General features: G+C 48.1%; 1 protein-coding gene across 5 annotated transcripts in view; it reads right to left on the bottom strand.

The window, feature by feature from the left end:
• Positions 1-1,178: 1,178 nt before the first annotated feature.
• The window catches only part of LZTS3 (leucine zipper tumor suppressor family member 3), a 35,108-nt gene continuing 10,207 nt past the window's right edge, over positions 1,179-26,079 (bottom strand). For 2 of the 5 annotated variants that reach the window (XM_015862967.1, XM_015862969.1), the window contains exons 2-4: positions 12,083-12,571; positions 9,667-10,497; positions 1,179-7,501 (exon numbers count right to left, since the gene is read on the bottom strand). In XM_015862967.1, the coding sequence (XP_015718453.1) occupies positions 6,791-7,501; positions 9,667-10,497; positions 12,083-12,532 (1,992 nt within the window). In that variant the 5' untranslated portion in view covers positions 12,533-12,571 and the 3' untranslated portion in view covers positions 1,179-6,790. Of the gene's footprint in view, positions 7,502-9,666; positions 10,498-12,082; positions 12,572-13,053; positions 14,518-19,626; positions 21,172-26,079 lie in introns of those variants that run through there. The other 3 variants (XM_015862968.1, XM_015862970.2, XM_015862971.1) reach the window with 3 other exon arrangements.

Raw genomic sequence — 26,079 nt, forward strand, 5'->3', positions numbered from 1 at the left:
CTGTTTCCAGGACCTAACCACTCTCTAGTGAGAACTCCCACTAACATCACAAATCTTCCTCTTTTAACTTTAAAACATTTCCCGTGGTCTGCTATTGTCAGCCTTCGAAGAGTTTACTCCCTCCTAGGGAGTAAGTTCCTTCAGGTATTGAAGGCGTGCAATGAGGTCACCCGCAACCTTCTTTCTCCAGATGAACAAACCCAACTCCCTCAGCCGTGTCCTCATAGGGAGGTGCTCCAGCCCCTGATTATCTTCCTGTTCTCTTGGACCCTTTCCAAAATTCATTGTCTTTTCTTGTGATGAGGGTCCACACCTGGACACGGTACAACAGATGGGGCCTCACAAGAGCAGCAGTAGAGAGGGACGATCACCTCCTAGCTGCGACCACCCTTCTGATGGGAGCCCAGGATCCATTTGCTTTGTGTATGTTTGGTGTATGTTTGGTGGCCCTGCTAGGCAGGGGGGTTGGAACTACATGATCCTTGAGGTCCCTTCCAACCCGGGTCATTCTGTGATTCTGTGATTCTGTGGAAGACCATCAGCCTTCTTTGTGACACGGACCTGCTGATAGCTCACGTGGAATCATAGGATTGCTAACACTGGAAAAGACTTGTAGGATTAGCAGGTCCAACTGGTGACCCACCTGTGTAAGGAGATAGGTGAGATCTTGGCATGGGAATGGAGTAGAATTAGCTCATGTTGGGTGTACAGTGCTTGGGCATGGCTGACATCTCCATCTGGGTCTTGTCATCCCTATTGTGGCCCCACCTCGAAGGTGTGACTCAAGTTTGGATGGGCTGCTTGCATTTAAGTATGAAGCGACACGTCACTGCGGTTTTATCTGGCTCAGTAATGCCTGTCCTCATAATGGTTTTGGGTCAGCTTGGGTGAGCTTGATATGGGAGGAATTCATTGATTTGGAAGTGAATCATCTGCCCACATGTAGGGGACTGGATCCATCTCAGTGGGGCTGAGAGGCACCATGTCTATGAGAAGTGTTGCTCAATCAGCTGTGGAAGATGCCCATCTAGTCTAACCAAGGTTAGACTTCAAATGAATCATAACATCATCAAAGTTGGAAATCAAAGCACCACCATTCCCCAGCCCACGTCCCTCCCAAAATCCCTCATGGTTTTGCTGCTTCTCCCATTTGCAACACAACCAGCCAGGCCACACAGTCAGGTTTTTAAAAGGGGCCTTTCTCCATTTTATTTTGCTCAATAAAAATCCTTCACAGTCAGATAGAGATAGGAGAGTGAGAGATACGTATACATATAGATCTTCATATATATTTATATATATACATACCTCTGTACAGATATATATATATATTCACTGTAGAAAATCGCAAAGGCAGTAGCTCTTCACATCTTTATAACCCCATGGAAACATACAACAGACTAGCAGTAGGTTGTGAAATGTGGTATAGTTCTAACAAGAGTTTTCTAAATGGATACACCTCCGCTGTACAAAAAGCCCAGAATGCTGCATTTTATCTCTTCATTTTTCACCTCTTCTTCTCTTTAAATACACTGACCAGAGGCAAAGTCAAGACAACAGTGTTTGGAAGTGATCGGTGGACAGGAGAGACACCCAACCTTATGGAATTCTTTTTAAATACTTTATTTTTTTAAGTTTATATATAGATATATATATATAATTTTTTTTCCTATTTTTTTAATTATTATTATTTTTATTCTTTTATTTATTTTTTTTTAGCAAAGTCTCATTAAACGCAGTTCAGAGAACCAGCAACAGTCAACGCAGAACAAACAGTAACAGAGTCGAGTTCAGAACACTTCTGGTTTGAATTCACAGTAAGAGCAGAGAGAGATCGAGGCTTCAAGAAACAAACAGAGGAGGGGAAGCACAAGGCTGGGGTTCAATTTACAGTCAGGCAGGTCCAAAACGTCGGACAAAGGGTCTGATGCAGAGATCCTACACACACACACACAGCCTGGAAAGCTCTGGCTGCTCCCCCATGGGGCTTTTATTGCTGGTGAGATCAGACAACAGGCTTGCTTGGGGCACAGGTTTGCCCAACCTGACGTCCCGCTATCGGGGAGCTGGGTTTTATGGGCCTATTCTCCTGGAGAAGAGACATGGAAACCGGTGACTATGAATGTGCATCTATTTTGGGTGAGGAAACCCTCGCAAACGTACTGCCCTGTGCAAGGTGAAGGCTGAGAGTGAGTCCTGAGGGGCCACCTCTCAGCTCACAGCATTTATCGGGTCCACATGAGTGCAAACAAAGACACCTCAGAGGAGACCCAGCCTCCTTGGACTGGGCTCTGCAGGGACACTGCTGTGTGGGAAAGGACTGCATAGACTCATTGGCCAGTTGTGCAGCATTTTGGCACCGGTGGCAGTGCGTTTTTGCACCGGTATCCGAGCTCTACCTGGACATATTTGCTCCCTTCAGCCACTGGAAGGGAACCCGTGTGCCACCATGGGCATCTTCGTCTCTGAGTGAGTTCCTAGGACAGCCTGGCTCCCAGGAATGGGAAAGCCTTGTTTCCCATTGGTGTCTGGCTGTCATCAAATAAGACTTTTGGGCTCAGACACCTCTGGGGACCCAGTGGCTCCCGTGTCAGTGATCTGCAGTGAGCTGACTGGCTGCAGGCACCCAGTAACAGTCACGAGATGGGCACCAAAGAAGGATGGACTGCACACCCCAGGGACCCACACTGATTGCCTGCTGGACATGGGCTGTCTGGAGGAATGGGGATCACCAGGCTCATACCTTCTGTGATTACATAGAGCCAGACCTGGGCTCACATTGCTTTTTGAAGGAGAGTCCAGAACTGGAGTTATGGTGTTATTCAAGAGAACATTGAGTTGCCTGCAAGTATCAGGGTTGGAAAGAGTCCTTTTTTAAACCTCCCTAGAAAAAAACCTATTGCTTTACGACAGAAAGCAGAGACTTTCTGCTTAGAAAACAGATCTGTAGAGCAACCCTGAAAACAACCCTACATGCCAGAGGTTGTCCCAGGATCCAGATCTGATGCAATCCCCCTTCATGGAAAGAAAATGGGGAGGAGGCTTATCCTGAAAGTGCAGAGGCTCGTTTCTGTTTTGCTGACAGTTGTGCTGCCAGTGTGGAACATCTGATTGGGAAGCTGACATCTGAAAACTGCTGGATGTGATCCCAATGCCTCATTACCCCCATGGGTGGCATGGGAGCTGTGTGATCAGCGTTACTTGTATGTCCCTTACACCCCTGCCTTTGCAAAGGGTGGAAGGACTGGGGAAGCTTCTGAGCTGGCTGGGTTTAGTATTGTGATGATGTGAAGCCCCACTCAGTGATCTCAAGAGATTAAAGGCCATTGAGATGTCCTTCAGTAAAAAGCAAGATCTCTCATGGAGATAAAACAGGGCTGATGTAGCTGACATGGAAATGATGGAGATGTGAGTAGTCTAGAAAGCTCCTCTAAGGGCAGGGTCAGGGCAAGCTGTTACCAGTGTAAGCTCCTGCTTGTTAATGGACGAAGTGTCTGGGAAGAGCACTGGGAGATGCACTGAGTGTACCTGGGACTGATGAACTGAAATCAGGCAGGGGAGTCTGGAGAGCTGATGCAGAGGGGCAGCAGGACACAGGCAACATCGTGAGCAGATCTTCATTGAGGGATCTTGGTGAAAGATCCTCACCCAGGAGCTGTGAGAAGTATCCTTCTTTCTACCCTGTCCTCTTTCCTTTCCCAGCCCACACCAGTCTCTTCCTTCCTGGGAAGGCTGGGAATCAGCTGGAAGCACACAGTCCAACACCTTACAGAGATCTTTGGTCACATTTCTCAGAGCTCGCTGTCTCAAGCAAGCTGTAAAGTGCCACAGTGAAAGACAGGAGTGGGGTGGGTTGGTCCTTCCCACGGAGCTCGGGGGGACACCACATTCACAGCCAGGGCAGAGACAGAAATGCTGGCTATGCAAGGGGTGCATTTGGGTGGGCACCTTGTAGCAGCAGGATCACAGCAGCCTCACTGTGATGGTGGAGCAAATCAACTTCACTCACAGGAACTGGTAAGAAGGGCTGCTTGCACCTTTGCTTGTACCAGGAGAGTTTGGTCAGCCCAAGTCCTCATGGGTGGAATTTTCTGGAGTTAATTGTAATGTACACCTCCTCAACTTCAGGTACTCAAAATTCAATCTCTGTAGGTGATCTTGATCTACTGACTGAAAGCCTGGTTCTTTTGATGGTTAATGGGAAACCAACCTCAAATTCAACAGGGCTGAGAAGAACAATGACCCAACAATGAGGGATCATTGGACCCATCCTATGGCCAGGGTACTCTTTGTTGATGGACTGTTTGCTTTTTGTGTGGTGGCCTCAAAGTCATCAAGTGACAGGCATTTGAAACTTGAAACTTCTTGCATTTCTTACAACTTCTCTATGCTTTGCCCTTTTGCCCAAGGACTGAAGAGCCCTTCACAAACACAAGGCCCTGTCTGCTGCTTTGGGATGGAAGACAATGCAGGTTTATCTGATGTGGAAAAAAAGAGGCACAGAAAGCTGAGATAACACAAGGCGTCACATCTTCAACCCTAACACTGTGAGGTGTTATGCTCCATCTAGAAAGCCTGGTGTATGAATGGAGGAAGCCCAAGGATCTACTTGCAAAGGGTGTATGCAGCACATGTGGGATGTCTTTGGAGCCTCTGGCTTAGGCTGCAGCCTCTGAAACACCAAAACAAAGAGGAGGGCTGGCATGGGGGCTGAGAACCTGCTCCATTGATTCCAGCAGGATAAAGTAGTTCTGTGCCAATGACCTTCTGCCAGGTCCTTGGTGGAGGACTGGAGTCTTGAAATACCTTGGTCTCATTGCACATCTCCTTTTTCTACAGCTCCAGGGATCACTGCCAGCTACCAGCAGTTCCTCCCTGTAATACTGTCTGTTGACCTTGGCTGGAGGTTGGTGAGATCAGTGGAGTCCCTTCTGTCCTGCTCAGCCTCTCTGCTCAATCTGGAGCTCACCACAACACCATGTGACCCCAGCTTGAAGGTCAGATCTGGTGATGGAGGGGAAGGGAACATGGAAGGAAAGTGGCTTCCGAGCTTTTGCTTGAAAGGTCTTCGGCCTCTCAACACCCTGAGGTTCTTCCTTGGTGTGCAGGTGAAATGTCATCTGGCCAACCTCTCCCTGAAGTCATCTCATACAGGCATCCCAAGATGCAAATTCTACCTTTGTTCTAGCTTCTCCCTAGGGAAAAGAGCCTGAATTTCTACTTGTGTTGATCCTTTGGCTGCTGCCCAGTCAGTGCAAATCCCACTTTACAGCATTTTTTACTCTTTGCTGCGGATCATGGTAGCAAAGTGTCTGTGAAAGGAATAATCAAGTCCCCTTTGCCCACCTTTTAAAGTTAAATGTTGTTTTTTGACACCTGCATCATTTTCAGTGAGTGCACATATAGGATTTGGTTATTATTCTGCCAGAGCATAAGCACTTGTATGATCTTAAGCACTGTCTCTTATGAATGCTCTCACAATCAGAGTTAGGAGCTAACAGTTTTCTTAAGCTTGCCCTGCATTTTCTCTGACCCTGGAATATATGATACCATGTGGGATCACGATGGGCACTATTCCAATAGGTTGTGCTGAAGGCTGATGCTCACTTCCCTCACTGCAATCTAGTGGTAGTGCTGATATGTGCTCCCTGCAGCTCCTGAGTGAGGCCTGGATGCCATTTGTAAATAGACCCTGGGCAGAGAGAATGCACCAAACTGTCTCTCTTTTGGGAATGGGTTAGTCCACTATTGGGAAACTGCTAAAGCTTCTGCTTGCATAAACAACCCACAAGTTTGGAGGCTTCCCCAAACCTTGTTCCATTGACTGTGGGAATTCAGAGGACTCTTGAGAAAGGGAACTAGCTTGAATCTAAAAGGGTTTTTTTTGTTTGTTTGTTTGTTTTTTCCTTTCTGAATCCAGCATGAATATATTTAAGAATAGGGGGGATCAAGGCAGAGGTGGGAGGGTATTTATGCTCCCAGGATTGGGTCACAACCCAGGAAGCAAGTAGAAATGAAGACAGAAACCACAACAAAAGGAAAACACAGCATGTACCGAGCTCTGCTGAGCCTCAAACAAGGCTCCTACTGGGTAAGCACCCCTTGTTGGCTTACGTTACCAGGACAAGCTCACACTGCTTCACGAATAGGTCCTAACCTCTTGCAACCATGCTAGCCATGGGCTGCAGGAGAGAGTCACCTGGTGCAGATATGTCTGGTTTCACTGAAATCAATGGCCCATCTCCCACTGACTTCACTAAGACCATCGTCTAGACAAGATACTTGATGCAAAACAGTGAGTTTGCTTGTGATCGCAAGAGCTTTGTTCCATTAGCCAATGTGGCTAAAAATGCCCTTAAAAAAAAAACAACCAAAAACCTGCCAAATTTGCACTGTTTTGCTGCACGTAAATGCTTGGAAAACCAAAGAAACCAAGTACAACCCTCCAAAACAACCAACCAAAGAGGGGTGAATTGTAGGAGAGGGGATGGCAGCCTCTAGTGAAGTAACAGTCACGGCAGATTACAAATGAGCCAATTGACCCTCACCAGCTGTACTAGGAAAAAAAACAAACAAACAAAGAGATGTTGCATTATCGATAGAAAAACAACGCACATCCACAGTTATTTACCTACAGAGCACAGAAGAATAGAGTAAGGGTGATGGAGCTCAGTGCAAGCCACCTCACACCGCTCCTACGGTATCGTGTTATCCTTCAGAAGACCACTGGCTTGAGTAGGTAGTACATGCACAGCAATAAAAAAGTGATGGGAATTGTCTTGGTCCCACCTCAGATCTCAGTGGACTCTATTCGCTCCAGCCTGGAGGGAGTCCACGTTTTTTTCTCCTCGGTGTGCGGTGGGCTGGTGGCCTTTGTGTTCATCTCGTTCACCTTGTGCTCCAAGAGTTGGTTCTTCTGGTACATCTCCACGTAGTTCAGCTGCAGCTGCTTCTGGTACTTGATGACTTTCTCCTTCTCTTCTTGCCACGTGCGCCTCTCCTCCTCGAAGTCCATCACCTGCTGCTCCCGTTGCTGCCGCTCCAGCTTCAGCTCCGTCTGCAGCCTCTCCACCTCCTTCCTCAGCGCGTTGACACTGTCCTCGCTCTGCCTCTGCATCTTGGCTTCATCGCTTTCACAGGCCAGTGGGTCCCGCAGCTTCTCAGCCAGGTCCCCACCAAAAGGCCCTGGAGGTCCCATGCTGGCAAGTGTCCGCTTCAGTCCTGAGACCTCCAGCTCACAGTGGTTCAGTTTTTCCCTCAGCACCTGGACCTCACTCATCTTCCGCTGCAGCTCACTCTCGCAGATCTCCAGGTTGACGCTCTTGGAGCTGTAGGAGTCCTTCAAGGTGAGGATTTGTTCCTCCTTCTCACGGAGGAAGTTCTTACCTTCCTTGAGCTGTGTCCGCAGCCCCACAATCTCATTCAGCTTCTGGGAGACGTCTGCTTGGGAGTCCTTCAGCTGCTGCTTAAGCAGGGAGATCTCACCCGCCTTCTGGCACACCTGTGGGGAGAGCTTTCATGAAGCAGGGGGAAGGCAGCAAGAAGTCACCACCTTTGCTTGTCCTATAGGACCTACAGGTTGTCTCTATAGCTGTGGGGGACATTTGGCTCTCAGGGATTTAATGTCATTTCAGAGTTAACCAAACAGCTAAGCTAAACACTGTGGTCCACACCAGAGGTGAGCTGACACCAGGGTTTCCCTCCATTCACATTTCACACATAACCACAAGCCTGTGGTGCCTGACTTAAACCTTCTGCACTCTGCAGAAGTTTTCCCACTGACCTCAATGGTCGATGGACCTGAGATGGACACATCTCAGACCCAGAGACCAGCCAGGCTCTCCCCAAACACTAAGTGTGTAGGACAGGATGATGAGACAGTGGATATTACCTATTTGCTGTATGATGCTCTCCTTCCCAAAGAGTCCTGGGCAAACACCTAGTGGAAATACCACTGCTGCAGTGTGTGTATGTGCCGTGTAGGTGGCACAGTTATTATGTGACACATCTCTACTTCTGCTTAATCCAACAAATGTCAACAAAACTGATGAAAGGCAGCTATAAAAATGACCAAACCCTCATTTCCCCATGGACATGGGGGTTTCCATGTCTCTGTATCAGCAGATACAGGATGGCCCAGTTCCCATTGTGAGCAGCTGAAGAGCTAGGAGACATACCCACAGTCAGTACCTACAGATACCAGCTTTTCCTGGAGCTCAAATACATAAATCTGAGTACCCACATCCACCTCAGTGTTTGTCTGCAGCAGATGCAGAACAACATCATTCTGGTTTAGCTGTAGTTACAGTGACACAGTTACTGCTTAGCTAAAAAAGTGCACAATCCCAATCGTGGGTTTAGTGGAAGTGCTCTCCGTGGGCTAGCTTTTCCCAAAAGGCAGAGAAATACATGATGAAGAACAGCTTGGATAAGAATCAACTCACAGATTAAAACACTTAAATTTTGGTCTTTAGTTGTGTGCTGGGGAAATTTAGGCAATACAGTCTCTTGGTGTCTGGAGAATATCCCCGTCATTGAGAGTAGGTGTCTACAAACCTTAGGTGTCAAGATCCATCAGCTGAATCCCCATCTCTTTGCATCTCTATCACTGGGTTAGCTGCTGCAGACTGAACTAGAGCAGTAAATCAAAAATCATGTTGTGGTTTTACCCAGTGCAAAATCAGGAAGCTTTCCAGACCTAAGTTGATGAAAGACACACAAAACCTGGGCACAGCACCTGGTCAAAGGAGGCATCACATGCATGGGACAAGGCATGCCTCAAGTAAGCTCTGCTGAATGCCTCCAAACAGTGCATTGCAGAGCCCTAATTAATCCCACTTTCATTGACTTTCCATCAGTATTAGCAGAATAGGGCCTTCTTGATTCTAGAGCTGCTTTCTATTTTCCACTGCAGCCTTAATAATTTTTAAGTTTCTAGCCAGTCCATGGAAGGATTAAAATTCTTTGCATGATCAAGCTGAAAAAATAAACCCACCAAAACTGTGTTAGCATTGGCTATTCAAAGGAGGTTTGATAAAATGTTCTAAAAATAGAAACAGAAGAAAAAATATATAAGACCTGGAAAGAGGAACTTGCCTTTCAGCCTTTTGAGAGATCAACTTATTAGCAACTGAAAACAGTGCGCTGCAATGGAAAGCGTGAGGTAGACTTGGCTATTGGTATCACCCTTAGCTCATTTGCTTTATATCCTCGAGAAGAACAAAAATCAAATATTTGAAAAGCCATCTCCAGCTTTGCCCAGACGCAGGTGTTTGAAGAATTTAATTAAAATAGGCTTAAACCCAATTTTGGGAGGCACAAATACCTGTATGGAGAAATCTTTATTCACTCTAACTGGATTCAAATGTCCCACATTGCAGTGACCTGACAGTGAAGCCTAATTATTAACCAGCACAGCATGTGCACACACACACACAAAAATTGCACTCATTTTATTTTAATTGAAGACTGAAATACCCTTCCCATCTTCCTCTCCTGCCAGCCCTGTCTAAGCCTCAGACACATAAAGGTGACCGAAGTGTCTCCTGTTATCTACAGGCCACCCAACCACAGCCCTTGTCTTGGGCTGCTTGTGGGACTGATGGAGGCACTTTGGGTTATCAATGAAAACCCCACTCAGGATTTCTTACACAATAATGCTCTTACCTCCCACTTGGTCTCTTCAATCTTTGGGAGAAACTCAGCCTGCTCCTTCTTGAAAGCCACAAATTTCTTCTCCAGCTCCTCTCGCTGCTGGAGGAGTTGCCCCATGTCATCTTGGAGTTTTTTTTTCTCCTGCTGCAGCTTGAAGATCTGGAGCTGCAAGGCCTGTTGTGCCCTCTGCGCCTTTTTGGAGACCTGCTGCAATTTGTTGGCGTAGTTTTGCCTGAGATCCTCCATTTCCCGCTCCCAGATCTTCTGCTTCTCCTCAAACACTTGGAAGATGGCTGCCTCGCTTTTGTCCAAGTTCCTTCTCATCTGCAAGACCTCCTGCTCCTTCTCCCACAGCCTGTCTTCCAAGTCTTGGATGATGTCGTCCGTCGAAGGAGAGTGGAAAGGCATTGTTTCATTGAGATGGTTCAGTCTGTTGAACGAAGAGGTGCTCTTGCTCGAAGACCGGCCGCTGTCTGAGGTAGATATCCCATTGTATCCCACGATGTTCTTGTCCGTGTAGGTCGTGCCGATGCGGTTGATGTGGCTCGTCGAGGCGCTCATCGGGCCCACGTGCTGGCTGTAGCCTGTCCCATACGTGGGCAGACTCGTTAACGAGTTACGGCCCGAATCTGAAAGGCCTCCCACTTGGTTTGTAGTCCTGTTAAGGCTGCTCTTGTCGAGTCCGCTTTTGGGTGCAGATGGGCTATTGCTGTTGGTGTGGTTCAAGCTCTTCCTGTTCTCTGTCACCCCGTTGCTCTGCGGCGGGCAGAGGTTCTGCATGGAATGGAAGTTTTTAGGAACTACGGGTTTAAAGGCTGAGGGTCTAACTAAGGGCTCATTGCTCTGCAAAAGGAAAAAGGACCACGCATCAAAGACAGCAGGACATTTGATAATGACACACACAAAAGATACATCAACACAGGCTGGGTCTGGTGGAGCTGAGGCCTCTCCAGCTAGCTAGTTCCATATTTCTTAGCCCTAACACATCCTTGGTCATTTAGGATTTAACACGTGAAACCTGAGAGGAGTTGGATACTCATAAGTTAACAATTCATCTTCCTTTGTCCCTGTTGAAAGAAGAGCTTGACCCATCCCAAATCTGCATGATTTTTTCCCCAGAATACTCAATTCAACCTCTTACTGGTGCTCTTTGCTAAAAGAAAGGCTGTCACCTGCTTATCAGACCTGATAAAATAACTTTGATTTTGGCAGGTTACGTTTTGAAGGACACCTAGATTGGAGGCTGCATTTCCCTTCTGCTGAAAACTGAATTAACCCCATGGATGAGCAGCTGTCCTGCTCTTGAAACACTAGGCAGTCAGCTCCTCTACGTGGATATCATATCCTTCATGCAGTAGGCAAGAGTAGGTGGGATCTATGGCCTCATCATTGTGATGCTGGGCAAGTAACATGCTGAAGCTGCTCCCGATTTGAATTGTTTGTTTCCTGTGAGCAGACATGATGCTGGAGAGAAAATGGACTGCAGCTGCAAAGGATTTACAGAGGATTTTAGAACCTCTGAAGTCTTGCACATTCCTCTCCCCATGAGTGCACCTACAGAAATAAAATTCTCCTCAAAATAGGATTGAGTCTCTCCCTACTGTGGGTTGGGCTTCAGGTGAAAATTAGCCCAGAGGAATCGACCTTGTATTTGAAAGTGCCTTGCAGAAGAAACACAATGAGTCCTGATGAGCAGAAAAGGCTGGAGACCAAAAATCTGGCATCTGTCACGTGGGATTGAGATGGACTACGGGAGCCATCAGGTTAATGGCCCACGAGACAAGGCCGCCAAATGCTGCTGAAACGACACTGCTTCTGGCAGCCTCCCTTGGACACAAATTATGGGATCTGCTGGAGCACAGCAGCAGGCTGCATAAAACATCTGGGCTCTGGGCATCTGCTAAGCTGATATGAGCCACAAGGACTGTGCTTGGACAGGGAATAATGTTTGCAGGGGTAGTTTACAAGCCTCATCAGATTGCCCCTCACCAGAAGCACTAGGATTTTGAACGGATACACACAGCTTCATTCAAGTAAGACCTTTTTGTGGCAGTGGGCCATAGGAGATGGCCTGTAAATGGCTCCAAAATAAGAATTTGACTGATGCTGGGCTGACTGAAAAGAGGACCAGCTCCAGTTCTCCCTTCTGTCAGTAGGAGAGATAATCACAGTAACTCAGGTGGGTTAAATAATTCAAAGAACTGGAAGCTTAGCTCTGAAAGACTTATTATCATGCTATTGGATTTTTCCAGAACTAGCATTCTCCTTTGCCCCACAAAGGTAGTAAGTATTATATGAATTGTAAATAAAAATTGACCATCTGCATAGTAAGAATTAGACTGTTTGTCAGAATTACACCATTAACTGGGTGGTGCTTTTAGAGCCAAGTCACAACCATTACACTGCTCCAGGAGGCAGGAGTTCTCACCTGGTCTAGTTTGCCGGAGATTGGCAATATCTTTGGTGGGTTACTGGGCTCTCGGTACTGGGGAGGAGGCGGCATGTTCTTCTCATTGTTGGTGGTCACATTCCCACAGATGTCCATCTTCACCTTCTCACTCTTACGCAGGTCACCGTTGATATAGAGGGAATTGGAGACCTTCTCTGACTTGTAGGTCTTCTCCTCTCCGGAGTAGCGGTTGGAGATGTCCCGTGTGGAGAACCCATTGCGAGACCCCTCCATCTGACGGCCACTGCTCTGCGTCCGGGTCCCCACACTCTTCATTGCAAACTCCTGGTCATTGGCCACTCCGCTCCCCACACTCCCCATGATGCTCCTGGAGGAGTTTTGGGATGGCCGAGAAGCAAATCTATGGAAGTTTTCTGGATTGGGGTACGTTGGGTCACTAAGAACTGGCAGCGTCTCTAGCGTGGCCATGGCAGCTCAGAGGTGAAGTGGAGGCACAGGTCAGTGGCACTGGAAGAAGGAGGAAAAGGGAAGGAATTTTAAAGAAAAGCCTTTTTGCCACCACACAACAATGGAGGTGGTAAAGGTCCAGAGCTCCTAATGCCTACACAAGTCATATAGGGGCACAGTTTATCACTTCCTAAAAAATTCAGGCTCCTTCTTGAAAGTCCATTCTGAAAATAAAGCTGTCTGTGTGCTCTTGCACCCAGCCTTTGGGATCTACTCTGCATTGCATTGGGTCTTATTCCATTTCATGTACTAAAGGTTCACAACAAGCCTTTTATGATTGCCTTATTAGATGACAAAGAATTTGACAGAATAACTCATTACAGTGTACCTTTGATGCATGATCTTATTACATGATATGTAGCAAGGGAAGGGAGAAGACACATTGCTGAGTTTGGATGATTGTAATGAATCCATTACATGCCCATTACATGGGCAGCTGTAGACACTTTACTTATCATCTCACCCACCCTTACTGAACTTACTGTCTAGGTCCCCATGGACAGAATGTCTTCTTTACTTGTAGTTTTTGTTCTAGAAGCTCTCAATTTCAGACTTTCCAAGGTGAATCATCCTGTGAGGACGGGTACTAAAGTGAGACTTGGGAGCAGTGGGGGATGCAGGTTTCCTTCTGGATGAAAAAATCACTGAGAAAGTATTGCCCTTTGGGTGGAACATTGGTGACAGGGAGGCTTAGACAGGGCTGGCAGGAGAGGGAGATGAGGAGAGTATTTCAATGGGGTTTTTCTTCTTTTTGGGGTGGAGTTGTTGCTCTTCCCTGGCTCCAGCAGAAGAGCTGAGCTTATTTCTTTGGAGAGCTTGTTTAGATGTAGAGCTTAGCTCCGATGTAATCTTGGTATTTATACTAATAATGGAAAACTTGTGCTAATAATTGAAAAGAAAAATAGAATTGTGCAGCTTGTTATTGCATTTCAACAGACTTCCTTCAGGGTTACTGCTTGTAGTCTCCTCTATTTCTCCAGAGCCCTGACCTTAAAGAAAACTGCCCTATCTGAAATATGGTCTGAGTATGGTGTGGCTGGCACTACAGTGCTGAAGGGAGATGATGCAGAGCTCCTCTGAGCCAAAACAGGGATGGGAGAAAAAGTAAGGAAGTGCTCCTGTGCCAGGTGGGTAGGATGAGGGAAAGCCAAACTTGAGTCCTGAGTGGACCTGAAATACACCAGATGCATCCATAATAGAATGTGCTTGGGGGTGTAACCTTCTCCATCCTGAAAGGACATCCAAAATCCACCCTGCAACACTGGTCTGGCGCTGATGCTTTCTGCATGATCCCCTGATTGATTCTTAGTATCCATCCAACACTGCAATCAGAGAGATTGCTACGAGAGGCAGTTATTTATAACAGAACACATTTACATTTACACACTTGTGCAGACTTCTGCTCTGTCCATGGACGTGGCTCATGGTCAGGGTGGATGGAGTTTTGGGCTCCTGGTCTGGTACGAGGTGACCCTGATCGTGGTAAGGGTTGGAACTGGTTGGGTTTTAAGATCTCTTCCAACCCAAACCGTGCTGTGATTCTGAGGGCAGGATGAGATCATTGGAAAGTCTGATTCTTCAAAACAAAACAGAAAAGCCATCACAAAAGCAAGCAGTGTAAGCTAGAAAAATGTTCTTGTCTCAGGAAGGAGCTTCAGACTGGGTAGCGAGATGACAATGACCTCTAGGCCACCATGGAGGAAGATGCCTTATCTGCTCCACCATCAGTGGTCCTCATCACAGCCTTTCTCAGCCCTCAGGGACCCCAAGGATCCCAGGGAACTGTTTTCACATCATGAGGCTTCTGCTTAGGATCACATCCTTACAACACTGAGACACGGCGCTGACATTCCTGTTCAGCCCCAGCGACCCAAGGGCAGATGCTTCAACCAACTGCTGTCTCATGGTGTGGGATCAAAGCTGTGCCACAGAGGCAGTCTCTGCAAATGGAACTCTTTTACTCTTTTTTTGCATGATTTCCAACCCCCCCCCCCCCCCCCCCCCCCCCCCCCGCTTTTTAACTGGAAAGAATCCAAAAAATATTCTGGGAAAAAAAAAAACCCTATTAGCTTATGTTTACTGTAAACCCGGGAGCTGATAAGCAGAGCATACGGGCAAGCATTTCAAATATGTTTTCGAGGGGATTCCAGAAGTGCCAACAGATCCCCAGCAGTACAGATTTCTTTGCCAAAAAGGGATTTTTCTTTTTTTTTGTGGTGAGGGGGGACTTGTTTCTTTTGGCCAGCACCAGTTCTTAGCCAGGTTTTGCCTTGTTCACCCCTTAACTGAACTGTGAAATCAGGTTTTGAACACGGCTGGGGTAAGGGATGGGCGTCATGGGAACGCTAACTAAAATTGGGTTTATGGATAATTCCCAATGAAAGAAGCAAACCAGATCTGAGCTGGGGCTGGGGCTCACTGCCTCCATGTCTGATTTCTTCTTCCTTGGTCCTGCAGAGCTTTCCACCCTGTGCTCAACCCCAAGGACTGTGCAACTGCAGCCACACTATTTATGAACCGCAACCCAACACCCCCAGATTTCATTAGATTTACAGTCCTATGCTCCCTGGGAAGCCTCATTAAACACAACCAGCCTAATTAAAGCGTGAGGCGGACGAGATGAGGTAGCAAACAATGCAGACATCTGTCCTGCTGCTCCATCCATGATGGGACCTCGGGACTGGAAAATTCCCACTCTGCCCTCCAGCACCTGTAACGCTGATGCGGAACTGGGGCCGTGCTGGCTCTCCAGGGACGCAGCTGTTCTTACACTGCATTAGCAAATTAAAGATGGAGCATCAGGCTGGCGTCTGCTTTTTGGCAGGGCTACAGCCCATCAGCACGGCCTCCCAAGCTATTTTATTTTATTTTTTCTCTGCAAAAAGCTTTGACTTTCACCTGCCCCTGGGGAACCTGTGAAAACCAGTTGGTTACCTCAACCCAGTTTGCTTTGCGCAACCCAGATCTCCTTGGCACAAACCAAGCTGCAAACCTTGAGAAGGGTTTCTCTCCCAAGTCCTTTCTTTAGGGAATGAGAAGCATAGAATCATGAAGACCTCTAGGATCACCAAGTCCAACTCCACTGTGACCACTGACCACTGCCTTTCTGCAGGAGGAGAACTGAATCTTTCCAGGACAATTCCTGATCTAATTTCCCACTTCCAAGCATTTGTGTGTTCAAAAAAAAGCTGAAAAGTGTTTCTTTGTCTGCCTAGATTGATGCTTGTAGGCATCTTCCCAACAGCACGGGGTCCAGGCAGGTTCCTTCTCCTTCCACATCCTTCTCTTTCCACGTCCCTCTCCACGTTTGCATGAGTTGCTCATTCCATCTCACTGCAGGGTTAGGCAGCCATTCCTCGTGCACAGTGACATTTGTTGTATCTCATGCAGAAAACCTGGGGTGAGGTTTCCTTTCTCCTTGGACGTGGTGGGTGAGTCCTTCACAGCTGCCTCTTAGCACAGTTTTCATGGGTTCCTGGGGTACAGCTCCACTGCCTTCACACTTTGCCTTATCCAAATGAGTTAGCAAACGCCTTCTAGTTAAGCGGAAGAAAAATTACCCTCAGATAAGCAGCTGAATAGTTAACTAAGCCTAGATTATGAAGGCCTGGCTCCATTTCTGCCTGAGCAGGTTAATTGTTAACACTCTAGTAACAAAGGCCTTTGGGAGACATACCTAGGCACCGTGCCACTTGGGAGCGAAATCAATCGCTGCTCGCAGGCAGGGCAAGCGACAGCAAACAGTCTGAGAGCAACGCAGTGTGTTGGAATGCTCACGTGTGGTTCCCACTTTGCTCCTCCTGCAAAGGCTCCCAAAGGTCAAAGCCCCCCTTCCTCCCCCCAGCACACCTCACAACAGGTGTGCCCACGACCTTCAGCCATCAGGTTGGTTTGCTTGGGTTTTAATGAGCATGCAATTAGTGGAAGAGTGTAAACACTCCTTTCTGTAGGAGCTACACCTGCACAGTGCCTGGGGGCTCTGTTGGTTTTCCAGTTTGTTGGCAGTGGTGCCAGAGAGGTGTCTGGAGAGCAACATAACACAGTGGAATGGTTTGGATTGGAAGGGATCTAAATAAACCATCTGGCTCCAGCTGCCATGGGCAGGAATGCCTTCCACTAGACCAGGCTGCCCAAAGCCCCATCCAACCTGGCCTTGGAGTCATTTTGCTCCGGGGTGATGGAGCAGGATAGGAACAGTGTCCGAGGATGAAAGGAAATGCTGTGATCCTATCAGCTTGTTCCAGAAAGGTATATGGATGAGGAAAGGAAGACAGCTAATGGGCTAGTTGTGAGATGACTGCAGACTGTAGGGAGCAAAACCACCCGTGTTTGGAGGTTAACAGGCCTTGGAGGAGAACCAGCAAAACCCCATAATCTCAAAGGTTGCTGTTGGGGTTGGGGTTGGTATGGGCTCTGACCTGGCTCCAGCATGTCAGCATCTTCTCCTTCACCCTTCTCAAACTGCCTCACTTTGAAGAGGGAAACAGAATGAACTTTCTCAACTGCTCACTCCCAGGCATTTTTTCCAGCCCTCAAATCATTCTTGCTGCACCTCCCCCAACTCCTTCTCCCCTCTCTGGCATCCTGGTTTGGTGGCTGCCAGGTTTTCTTCCACCACTGAAACATGGCACAAAAGCACAACCCTGCTGGACGTGAACCTGTCTGCGGAGCGTGCAAATTGCTGACTTCCCACCCACAAGCTTTTTCCACTGCCAGAAGCCAGACCACGTCAGATTTCCCATTGCTTTCCAAGGACCTGGAGCTCTCCTCCTCCTTTCTCTGCCATCTGCACCACACCTATGCTACCATCCCAGCTCAGGACTCCTGCTGGGAAATACTGCTTTTGGGAAATGGGGATCCACAGCAATTCTGGAGTTACTGCTCTCAATTAGGAGCCATCAACCCCCAGGATGTGGCTGGGTAGGAGACACCAGGACCCACTGTGCCTCTCTGTGCGTGGGGTCAGGGTGGCAGAAGATGGGACACTGAGGTCAGCACTGGGGGCTGCACTTTCTTGAGCTTCTGTGGGAAATAAAAGCAAGTGTCTCAGAAAGGCTTCCTTTTCCTTTCTGCCTGCTAATGAGATAATTACAGCCTTTTGTATTCTGGGAAACTACTTTCTCATTACAGGGGCCGCATCAGCTATTTACATAATAAGCCTGAAACAAAAGAGATGAGATGAAAAGACCCAGGCGGCAATTCAGGGAGAGCTGCGCTGCTGCCAAGGGAGAACCCACAGATGGTGGCTTCCTCCATCCCCGTCCATCCTTCTGCTGAGGTCAGGAGTGGGTGGCACTGCCCAGTGTGGGACATTCTCAGCATGGGATGCTCTTTGCTCTCAGCTGCATGAGGCTCTGGGTGTCCCAAGAGTCCCACCATTGGGGGCTCAATGGGTACCAAACTCTTCCATCCCCATGTCCTAGATTCTTAATCATGCCAGCTGGCCAAGGGACACACCTGTCCCATCCCATTTCCCATGTCATATTTCTCTATTCCTTCAGTTGACCAAGGACATACTGGATACCAACCCATGTCCCATGTCCCAATTCTCTATCCCCACATCTAACCAAAGTACACAGTGGGTACCAAAATATCCTTTCCCACATCCCATGTCCCAGTTCCTTGTGCCAAAGCCAGCCAAGGGAAACACTGGATACCAGTGTGTCTCATCCCACGTCCCAGTTTCTTATCCTCCAGCCAGCCAAGGGACATGCTGGGTTGTCAAATACCAGAATCCATGCCCCGTGTCCTACTTCCCTTTTACTACAATGTGCCAAGGGACACATTGGGTACCAAAATGTTTCATCCCACATCCCATGGTCAAGTTCCCTGTCCCCCTATTTGGCCAAGGGATACTCTTGAGTTCCAACCTGTCCCATGTCATGCCCTTTTTCCCTAGCCTAGCCAAGGGTTAGCACTGGATATCAGCCTGTCCCATCCCATGTCCCAAATCTCAGTTCCCTGTCCTTCCAGTTGTCTGAGAGACACTTTAGGAACCAACTTATTCCATCCCACACCCCCACATACTTTCCCCTCAGCTGCCTAGGGGACACTGTACACCACCTTGTCCCCAGCATGCCAACCCCACCACCTCCCTTCCCCAATAAAGGCCCCATTGTTCTTCCCCGACAAAGCCTGAATAGTGCAGCCTGCTCCACCTTCTCCAGCTAATCCTCCCGCTTTGCTATCAGTTTTCCTCCCAGCTTGTCGCTGTGCTGAAGGTACACACTGCTGCCACCAGGAAGTGGCAGGAGGGGAATCACTGCAATGCAAACCGAAACCTGTGCCGAGACGGATTAGTGGGACATTATGTCCAACCCTCTGCTCAAGAGCCACTTGCTCAGGATCACTTCCAGACACACTTTGGGGTTGCTACAGGTTTTGCAGTCTCCATCCACAGAGATGAGGACAGCCTGTCCTTGGAAGGCACCAGTGGGGACCTATGTGCATTTGGGGCACCCTCCTCCACCTGCAGCATCCCCTGATCATCCCCACTCCTTGACACTAGTGGGATCTCCTTGGCATCCAAGCAAAATTCAGAGGGGAAGGAGCATGGGGTGCCCCATTGGGCCAGGGTTGGCTGTGAACCAGCCCTGTGCCAGCTGGATTCCATCACCAGGGGCCTGGCTGTGATTTATAATTAACTCACTCATAGGAATTTCAAGGGCGTGGAGCGGCTGCCTTGTGCTGCTGGGGGGAGCCCGGGATGTGCTCACATCTTGAGCTGGGAGCCCCCCATCACTGGTACCCCACACCCTGTGATGTGGGGATACTGCACCCCAAAGTGAAGGGGAGCAAGGTGCCAGTGGATGCCAGCTAGATCCAAGATGAGCACATATAGGGGGGGGGAGGGAGGAGGTAGCATCTCCCCCCGGGGGCAGCCCACAGCTTACATCCCACCACACAAAGCTTGGGGACAAAACATGTCCCAGTGGGAACAGTGCCACCCCCGAGCTCTAACAGAGATCCCGAAAGCTGCTGCAAGAGGGAGAAGGAAGAACTCCTCCCCCTGCGCCCCCCATAAAAAAGACCTCCCCCAACTCTTTAGGGTTTACCTGGTGCCTCCAGTGCTCTGTCCTCCCACACTCCCCGTCCTGCCGTGGGCTCTCTGCTCATCATCCACCTGCTCAGCAGCCCCAGGAAAAACTCCTAAATCCTACCTGGCGTAAACAACCCGCCGCACTTTGCTCTGCCTGATTGGCCTCCGCCAGCCCGTGCCGTGCCTTAACTCTTTCTTTGCATCTTTGCACCCAGAGGCCAACAGCACGAGGAGGAGGGAGGCACCCAGAGCCCATCCAGCACTTCCACATCTCCCATGTAAGGTGCTGGGGGTTCTTAGAGCACAAAGGGATGTGCACTATTTCAGCTGCTGGTCCCACTGCTGTTGGCTCTGGGAGAGAAATTACAGCCCAAGAGCTTTGAGACAGTCTCAGCTCTTCAAGATTTGGGTTAATTCATATTTCATATCTTACTGATGCACGCAAAGATTTGGGTTAATTCCTATTTTACATCTCACTGACAAGCACGAAGGAGGCAGATGCTGGTTGGGTTTTCTCTGTGCCAGCGCTGACCTGCCTCAACCCAAAACTCTCTGATAAAGCCACACATCAATTAAAACAATAATTAAAATAATAATAATAATCCCTTACTTAAGGTGGGACACGATCCCTGCAACCATTTGCACATCTCACATTTCAGCAGAGAGGAAATTGAAAGGGCAGTTGCTATCTCCCATGGAAGCGAGCAGTAAGCGGTCACACTGCCCATCTGTCCTTAATTGTGGCATATTCTGGCTTCCTTTCAGCCCATTTGGACAAATAGGTTTGAGAGGTTTCCCTGTGCACGTGAATGGGGGAGGTGGTGTAAGTGGGATGCTCCACGTGGGATGATCTATATGGGGTGTTCAACATGGGATGCTCAAAATGGGATGCTCAGCGTGGGATGCTCAACATGGGATGCTCAACGTGGGATGCTCTAAGCATCCAGGTTTGGCTGCCAACCAACCAACTTGTACAAAGTGGCCTCAAGCCCAGGCAGAAAAAGCTCTCAGTTGTGGCCAAAGAGCAATCAAACTTCTCCTGGGGGGGCCAACCAGCCCCCAGCACTTGTATGGGATTATTTGCCATCATACAGCCACACAAAGCTGCCGCTAATTTGGACCTATTTGCTCAAGGGAATTTGCTGTCAGCAGGATGGCTGCGTGTCAAAGGAGCCGTTGGTTGCAGCCTTGCAAACACAGCGTGGCCCACCGTGTGCTAATCATTGCAAGAGTGGTAAAATAGCAATAATGCTAACAATCACCTAATATGGGTTACACGTGTATTTAAACTGCGGCAACAAGCACTGCTGGGGTGTAAATTATGCAGGAATAGATTCCTACAGAGCCTCAAGCTCTTAGTTTTGCCCTTTGACTTCAGATGTGGGGGATTTCCAAGAGGTAGTGGCTGCTTTGGGCTTTAATAGAAGACCCCCAGCACCAGGATGCATGGATTGCACCTTGGAAATACAAATACTGGAGAAATATAGAAAGCCCTTCCCACCCCAGGGAGAACGGCTGGGGTTGTGCAGGTTGATGTTGTTTGAGGTTATGCTCGTTCCTTCTCTGGGAGCTTTGCTATATCTAAGCACTTCCTGAAGATGAATAAATCATGATGGAAGAGGCTCTGGACAATGCATGCTCCCTCTGCTCTCAGATAAGTCACAAACTCCTGAACCCTGAACTCCCATTTCTAACCAAGGACAGTGAGCTCTGAACCTCCCTTCCCACCAGGACTACCACCACCAAAGCCTCTCCACAGCCTGAGAGCCATCAGAGACCTACAGCTCACAGCAGTTTGTCTTACAGGGGCTCCTGCATGTCCAGTTGCACCTACACCATCATGTTTCCCAGTCCCCAAAGGATGTAACCACCAAATCTCTCTGATTTTGGGTTTTATTTGGATCTACGTTGCCCTTTTTGGGCAGCTACAGTCAGTCTCCAGGTGATGATCACCCTTCTCTGCCATGGGTCAGATTAGGAGTCTGCCAATGCGCTCTTAATTGCTGTTTAAATTCAACCAGATCATGGTTATCAACACAGACTGTACCCTAATTAACAACACAGCTTGAACCCTAATTAGCATTCTACAGTTTTCATCAACAGGGTCAACTTCCATCCTAGTGTTAGGGGTTAGGAGTTACCCACTTGCCTACCCAGCTATGATGGGCTGTGTCTTCTTGCCTGGGGGAAGATACTTTTGAACACCCACCAAAACCCCAGAACTGCATCCGTCAAAGGATGCCCATGCCAAGAACAGCATGGATTTCCACCTTGCATAAGGCTGTGAAGCATTTGGCAGTGCAGAAGAGGTTAAAATTAGAGGGGTTTGCAGATTAGGGGGTGGGAGCCACAACAGAAAGAGCACCTGTAGCTGTTCAGAAACAGTAAGAAAGAAAGAAGAAAGGCAAAAAGAAAGCAGCAGATCCCCTTTCTCTGCTCAATGAATCTCCTGGACTGACTGCTATCAAACGGGACCCTGGGGACTCCTATTCCTTTTTTCTCTTCTGCAGAGAAATTCTCTTCTTTGAGAATTATTTCTATGGAAATGTTCTGGTGTTTTTTTCTCTCTCTCTCTTTTTTTTCCCCTCTTCAATGAAATAGGGTGTGTGTTGTTTTCTTTTCCAGTGCCCTCTCCTTCTCTTGAATAAAACAAAATTCAGTTTTCAGAAAGAAAAATACCGCTTTGCCTCCCAGCCCTCCCCCCTTTTTTTCTTTTCAATGCCTTCTTCCTCTGGAGGCAAAGAAAAATAAACTCGACTCAAAACCAAACGCTTTGTTCCTTGGATCCTTTGTTTCCCTTTTCCTTTCTCTTGCAGCAGTGGCTCTGAGCAGCTCCCTGGCGGGGTGATCTCACTCCTGCTGGAGCCATTTCGGTTCAAGATCTCTAAGCACTTTGAGGTCCCCGGACTGTGGCTATAAAAGCAGTTAAGTGTTTTCTGTGCTGATCAGAGCAGGAGCAAAAATGTCAGCAGCAAGGAACATCACCGGGTTGGGATTTTCCCCTGGGGTTTGTGGGCAGAAAGCATCGATGCGCTTGGGGAGAGATGGCAATGGGAGCAGACGCCTGGCTCCCTGCATTGGGATTTCTTCCTTAAAGAAACGCTCAGTCAAAACACCCTGATGTAGGCAAGTGCCATCCTCAGACTCCTTTATTTACAAGACATTTTCAAAGTCTTGGAGAGATGAAAACCCCAAACCTCCTAAATGGACGACCTGCCTTGACTGTGGAGCAAGGTTGTAAATCTCAGAGCTTTCTAGCCAGCATCACTACAGCTTAAATCCAGCTCCAGCTGGAAGCCAACTCCACTTGTTGTGGAATCATAGAATCATTTGAGTTGGAAGGGATGCTTAAAGGTCATCTAGTCCTGTGCAGCTGCAATGAATGGGGAAAGTAAGCAGATAGCATCCAACAGAGTTAGTGAATGGAGTCCCAACAGGCTACATCCAGAAGGTCCATCTCATGCCATAACTCCAAATCACCCCTTGAGGTGAACTACAGAAGGGCTACAGCTTGTGTAGGGCCTAATCCCTGAGATGTCATCCCTGTGCCAGTCTCAATGCTAAAATGCTGAGGAAACGTGTTCATGTGCAATAAAGAGAATAAATTGAGGGATTTCCATACTGCCCCAGAAGTGTGGATTGGAGGGGACCCTCTCCAAGTCACCATGGAGGACTGGTGGGGGGGGGTCCTGATCACAGCAGAGCTGTGTTGGTGCCAGTTGTTGCAAGGAGGATGCTTTCCGTCTCCAACCCATGACAGCATCTGCTTGCTCAGCTTGAGGCAATGAGAACAAGCCAAAAGACTCTGATTCCTGTCGTCCAGAGAGATGGTTTCCTATTCTGGCAAAGCAGCCCTACTGGTATAAGCTGTCTCTTTCTGAGAGGGCTGTGTTGGATCCACATGGAGCAGACAAGCTTATGGAGTGCTGGCAAGCCTGGAGCTGGTGCATAGCCCAGGTCTTCCTGTAAATCACAGCTCCTGCAACTCCAGCTGCGGATGATGAAAGCCTGGTGTGTGTGCTGTGATGCTCCAGCATGGTGGCTTGGCCATGCTATGTAGGTCAGTCTGAGCTGTGTGGGGGAGCATGTGATGCTTGTCCTGGCCATATGGCACTCCCACTCGTGCCTGCTAATCGTAGCTGCTCTTAGACAAGAAGAAATGTACTTTAAATGGTCACCTTCCTTCCTTCAGCTAATGAGAGGAAAAACTGGAGGGTTTTCTTTTCACCAGCCCTTCACATCATGTGTCCTCTGCCAGAGAGGAGAGCTCCTGTTTCTCTCATGGGAGCTCGAACCATATAAAAGCTGAACAAGACCCTCATCTTAAACTTGTGAGCTGAGGAAATAGTGTAGGAAAGCAGTGCTGCCCCTTTCTCCCTCAGTTCCTTCATGCTTTGGCAGATCTACCCCAACACTAAAGAGATAGTGACAGTGTCTCCAACAAGAGGAGCCAATATGCCTAGAGAAAGCTGGGGTTTGCAGCTTTCCCAGCTAATTTTTAGGCTGGAGAAGCTTGTCTAGGCATCCAGCCTTGAGATTTTATCTGGAATAAAGGAAGCAAACATCCCAGAGAGTGCCCAGACCTATTCACAGTCCCAAATCAGGAGGTCAAGTCCGGTAAAAATTAATTGGAGCAAAACAAATTGCCACCAGAAGGACTAGCTTTCCAATGAAATGAGCAGGTCAGCATGCATCTTCTTTAAATGGGCTGTTTCTGTCCACACTGGGACTCAGGGATTGGAGACAGCCCCCTGGGTTGAGGATGGATGGCATTATTTTGGCACCACAAGGGAGGAGTAAGGCTAAATCCTCAGCAAGCATCCCTGTCCTGGTCAGTCTCTCTGGACTTCAGTGGGAGCAGGAACAGTGGGATCTGCTGGAGGTAGAGGGAGCCTGGAGCATCTCAGTGTCCCCAAGCCTGCATGCATGCCCTGAGGTTTATTCTTTCTTTCTAGTCCCTGAGGATCCAGGCACAGATCACAGAGACAGATTTGGCTGAAGGTGAGTGGGAGCTGAAATGCCATCTACATCCATGACTGATGTGCCTGACAGCACTGGGCTCTGGCAGGAGTTAGTTTACAGTTAATGAATGACACGAGTGTAACAAACATCCCTCAGCTATTGGCTTCCCCATAGATGGCTTCTTTGTACTCAGAGAAACGTGGGGATTCCATGCCCTAAATACAAATTCCTGTGCAGTGACTGGCACTGAACCATGACTGGAAACCAGTTTCCCCAGCAATGGCCTTAAGTTGCACCAGGAGGGGTTGGATACATAGAAAAAATGTCTTCTCCAAAGGAGAGGTCAGGAATTGGCACAGGCTGCCCATGGGGGTGTTGCTTTCACTGTCCCTGGAGAGAAGAGTAGACATCACACCTGGGAACACATGGTTAGTGGGATGGTGGGGATGGGATGACTGTTGGACTTGATCTCAGTGGTCTCTTCCAATCTTAATGGTTCCATGGTTCTAACTGGAAACCAGCCATCCCCAGTGGGAACCAGTGGTTTTGTCTCCACTCCCTGCTGCCCTTCCTATCACCCACTGATCAAAAAACACAGCATGAAAGATTCCTAGGATAATACAGAATCATTAAAGCTGGAAAAAGACCACTGAGATCATCTATTCCAGTTATTGACCCAGACTTTGCCATGCAGGGAGGAGGGCAGGAGCAGGGAGATGCAACCTTTAGAACAAGCAAAGCTTCCACCATACTGCCCTTCTGCTTACATACTGCTTGCCCGATTGATTCACCTTTTACTTTCTGAATAATCCACAGAGATTTTAAAGTGGAAAAAAGAAAGGTGCTGAGGAGAAAGCCATGGATGAACCAGAGAGGGAAAATTTCCATAACTGCACAATAATAACAGCAGATTACATAAGGGCATCCCGCGTCATCTGTGGTTGGCACCTCCGGGGAAGTAATTACATCTATACCACACATCTAAAGAAAATATCATCACGTTAGCTTCCGTATCCTATAATTAGATCTCACAAGATATACGTCAGTGGTTTCATTGTTTTCTTTACATTGACTATAGAGCTTAGATGTAGATATATGGATTCCATCTTTTTTCACCAGCTAGGAGAGCTTTTGGAGCTTAGAGTAGCACCTGACCCAGCTCCCCATGGAAAGGGATGTGATAAGTGTCATCCATATGCATGGGATAGTAAAATATTTTAGCTACCTCCCTCATTGCTAGCCAGGCTGATGGGGACCTGGTGGGATGGAAAGGCAAAGCCAGTGCCTTGGTTTTCAATCCTTCAAATGCTCTTTGATTTCTACCCCTGTGCTGCAAACCTTGGGAAGCCATTTTTTTACTTGCTAAGAAAATGTCCTGATTTGCAGATCCTCTGCAAAAGGAAAATGGGGCTTTGAAATTGCTACAGGGCTTGCAAATGACTTGGTTTGATGGAGTCCTTCTCACATGCTTTTTCTTGCTCATGCAGCATTTGGATGAAAAGGAGCC

This window comes from Coturnix japonica, chromosome 4 (genome assembly GCF_001577835.2).
Source record: "Coturnix japonica isolate 7356 chromosome 4, Coturnix japonica 2.1, whole genome shotgun sequence".
In the NCBI taxonomy this organism is placed as follows: domain Eukaryota; kingdom Metazoa; phylum Chordata; class Aves; order Galliformes; family Phasianidae; genus Coturnix; species Coturnix japonica.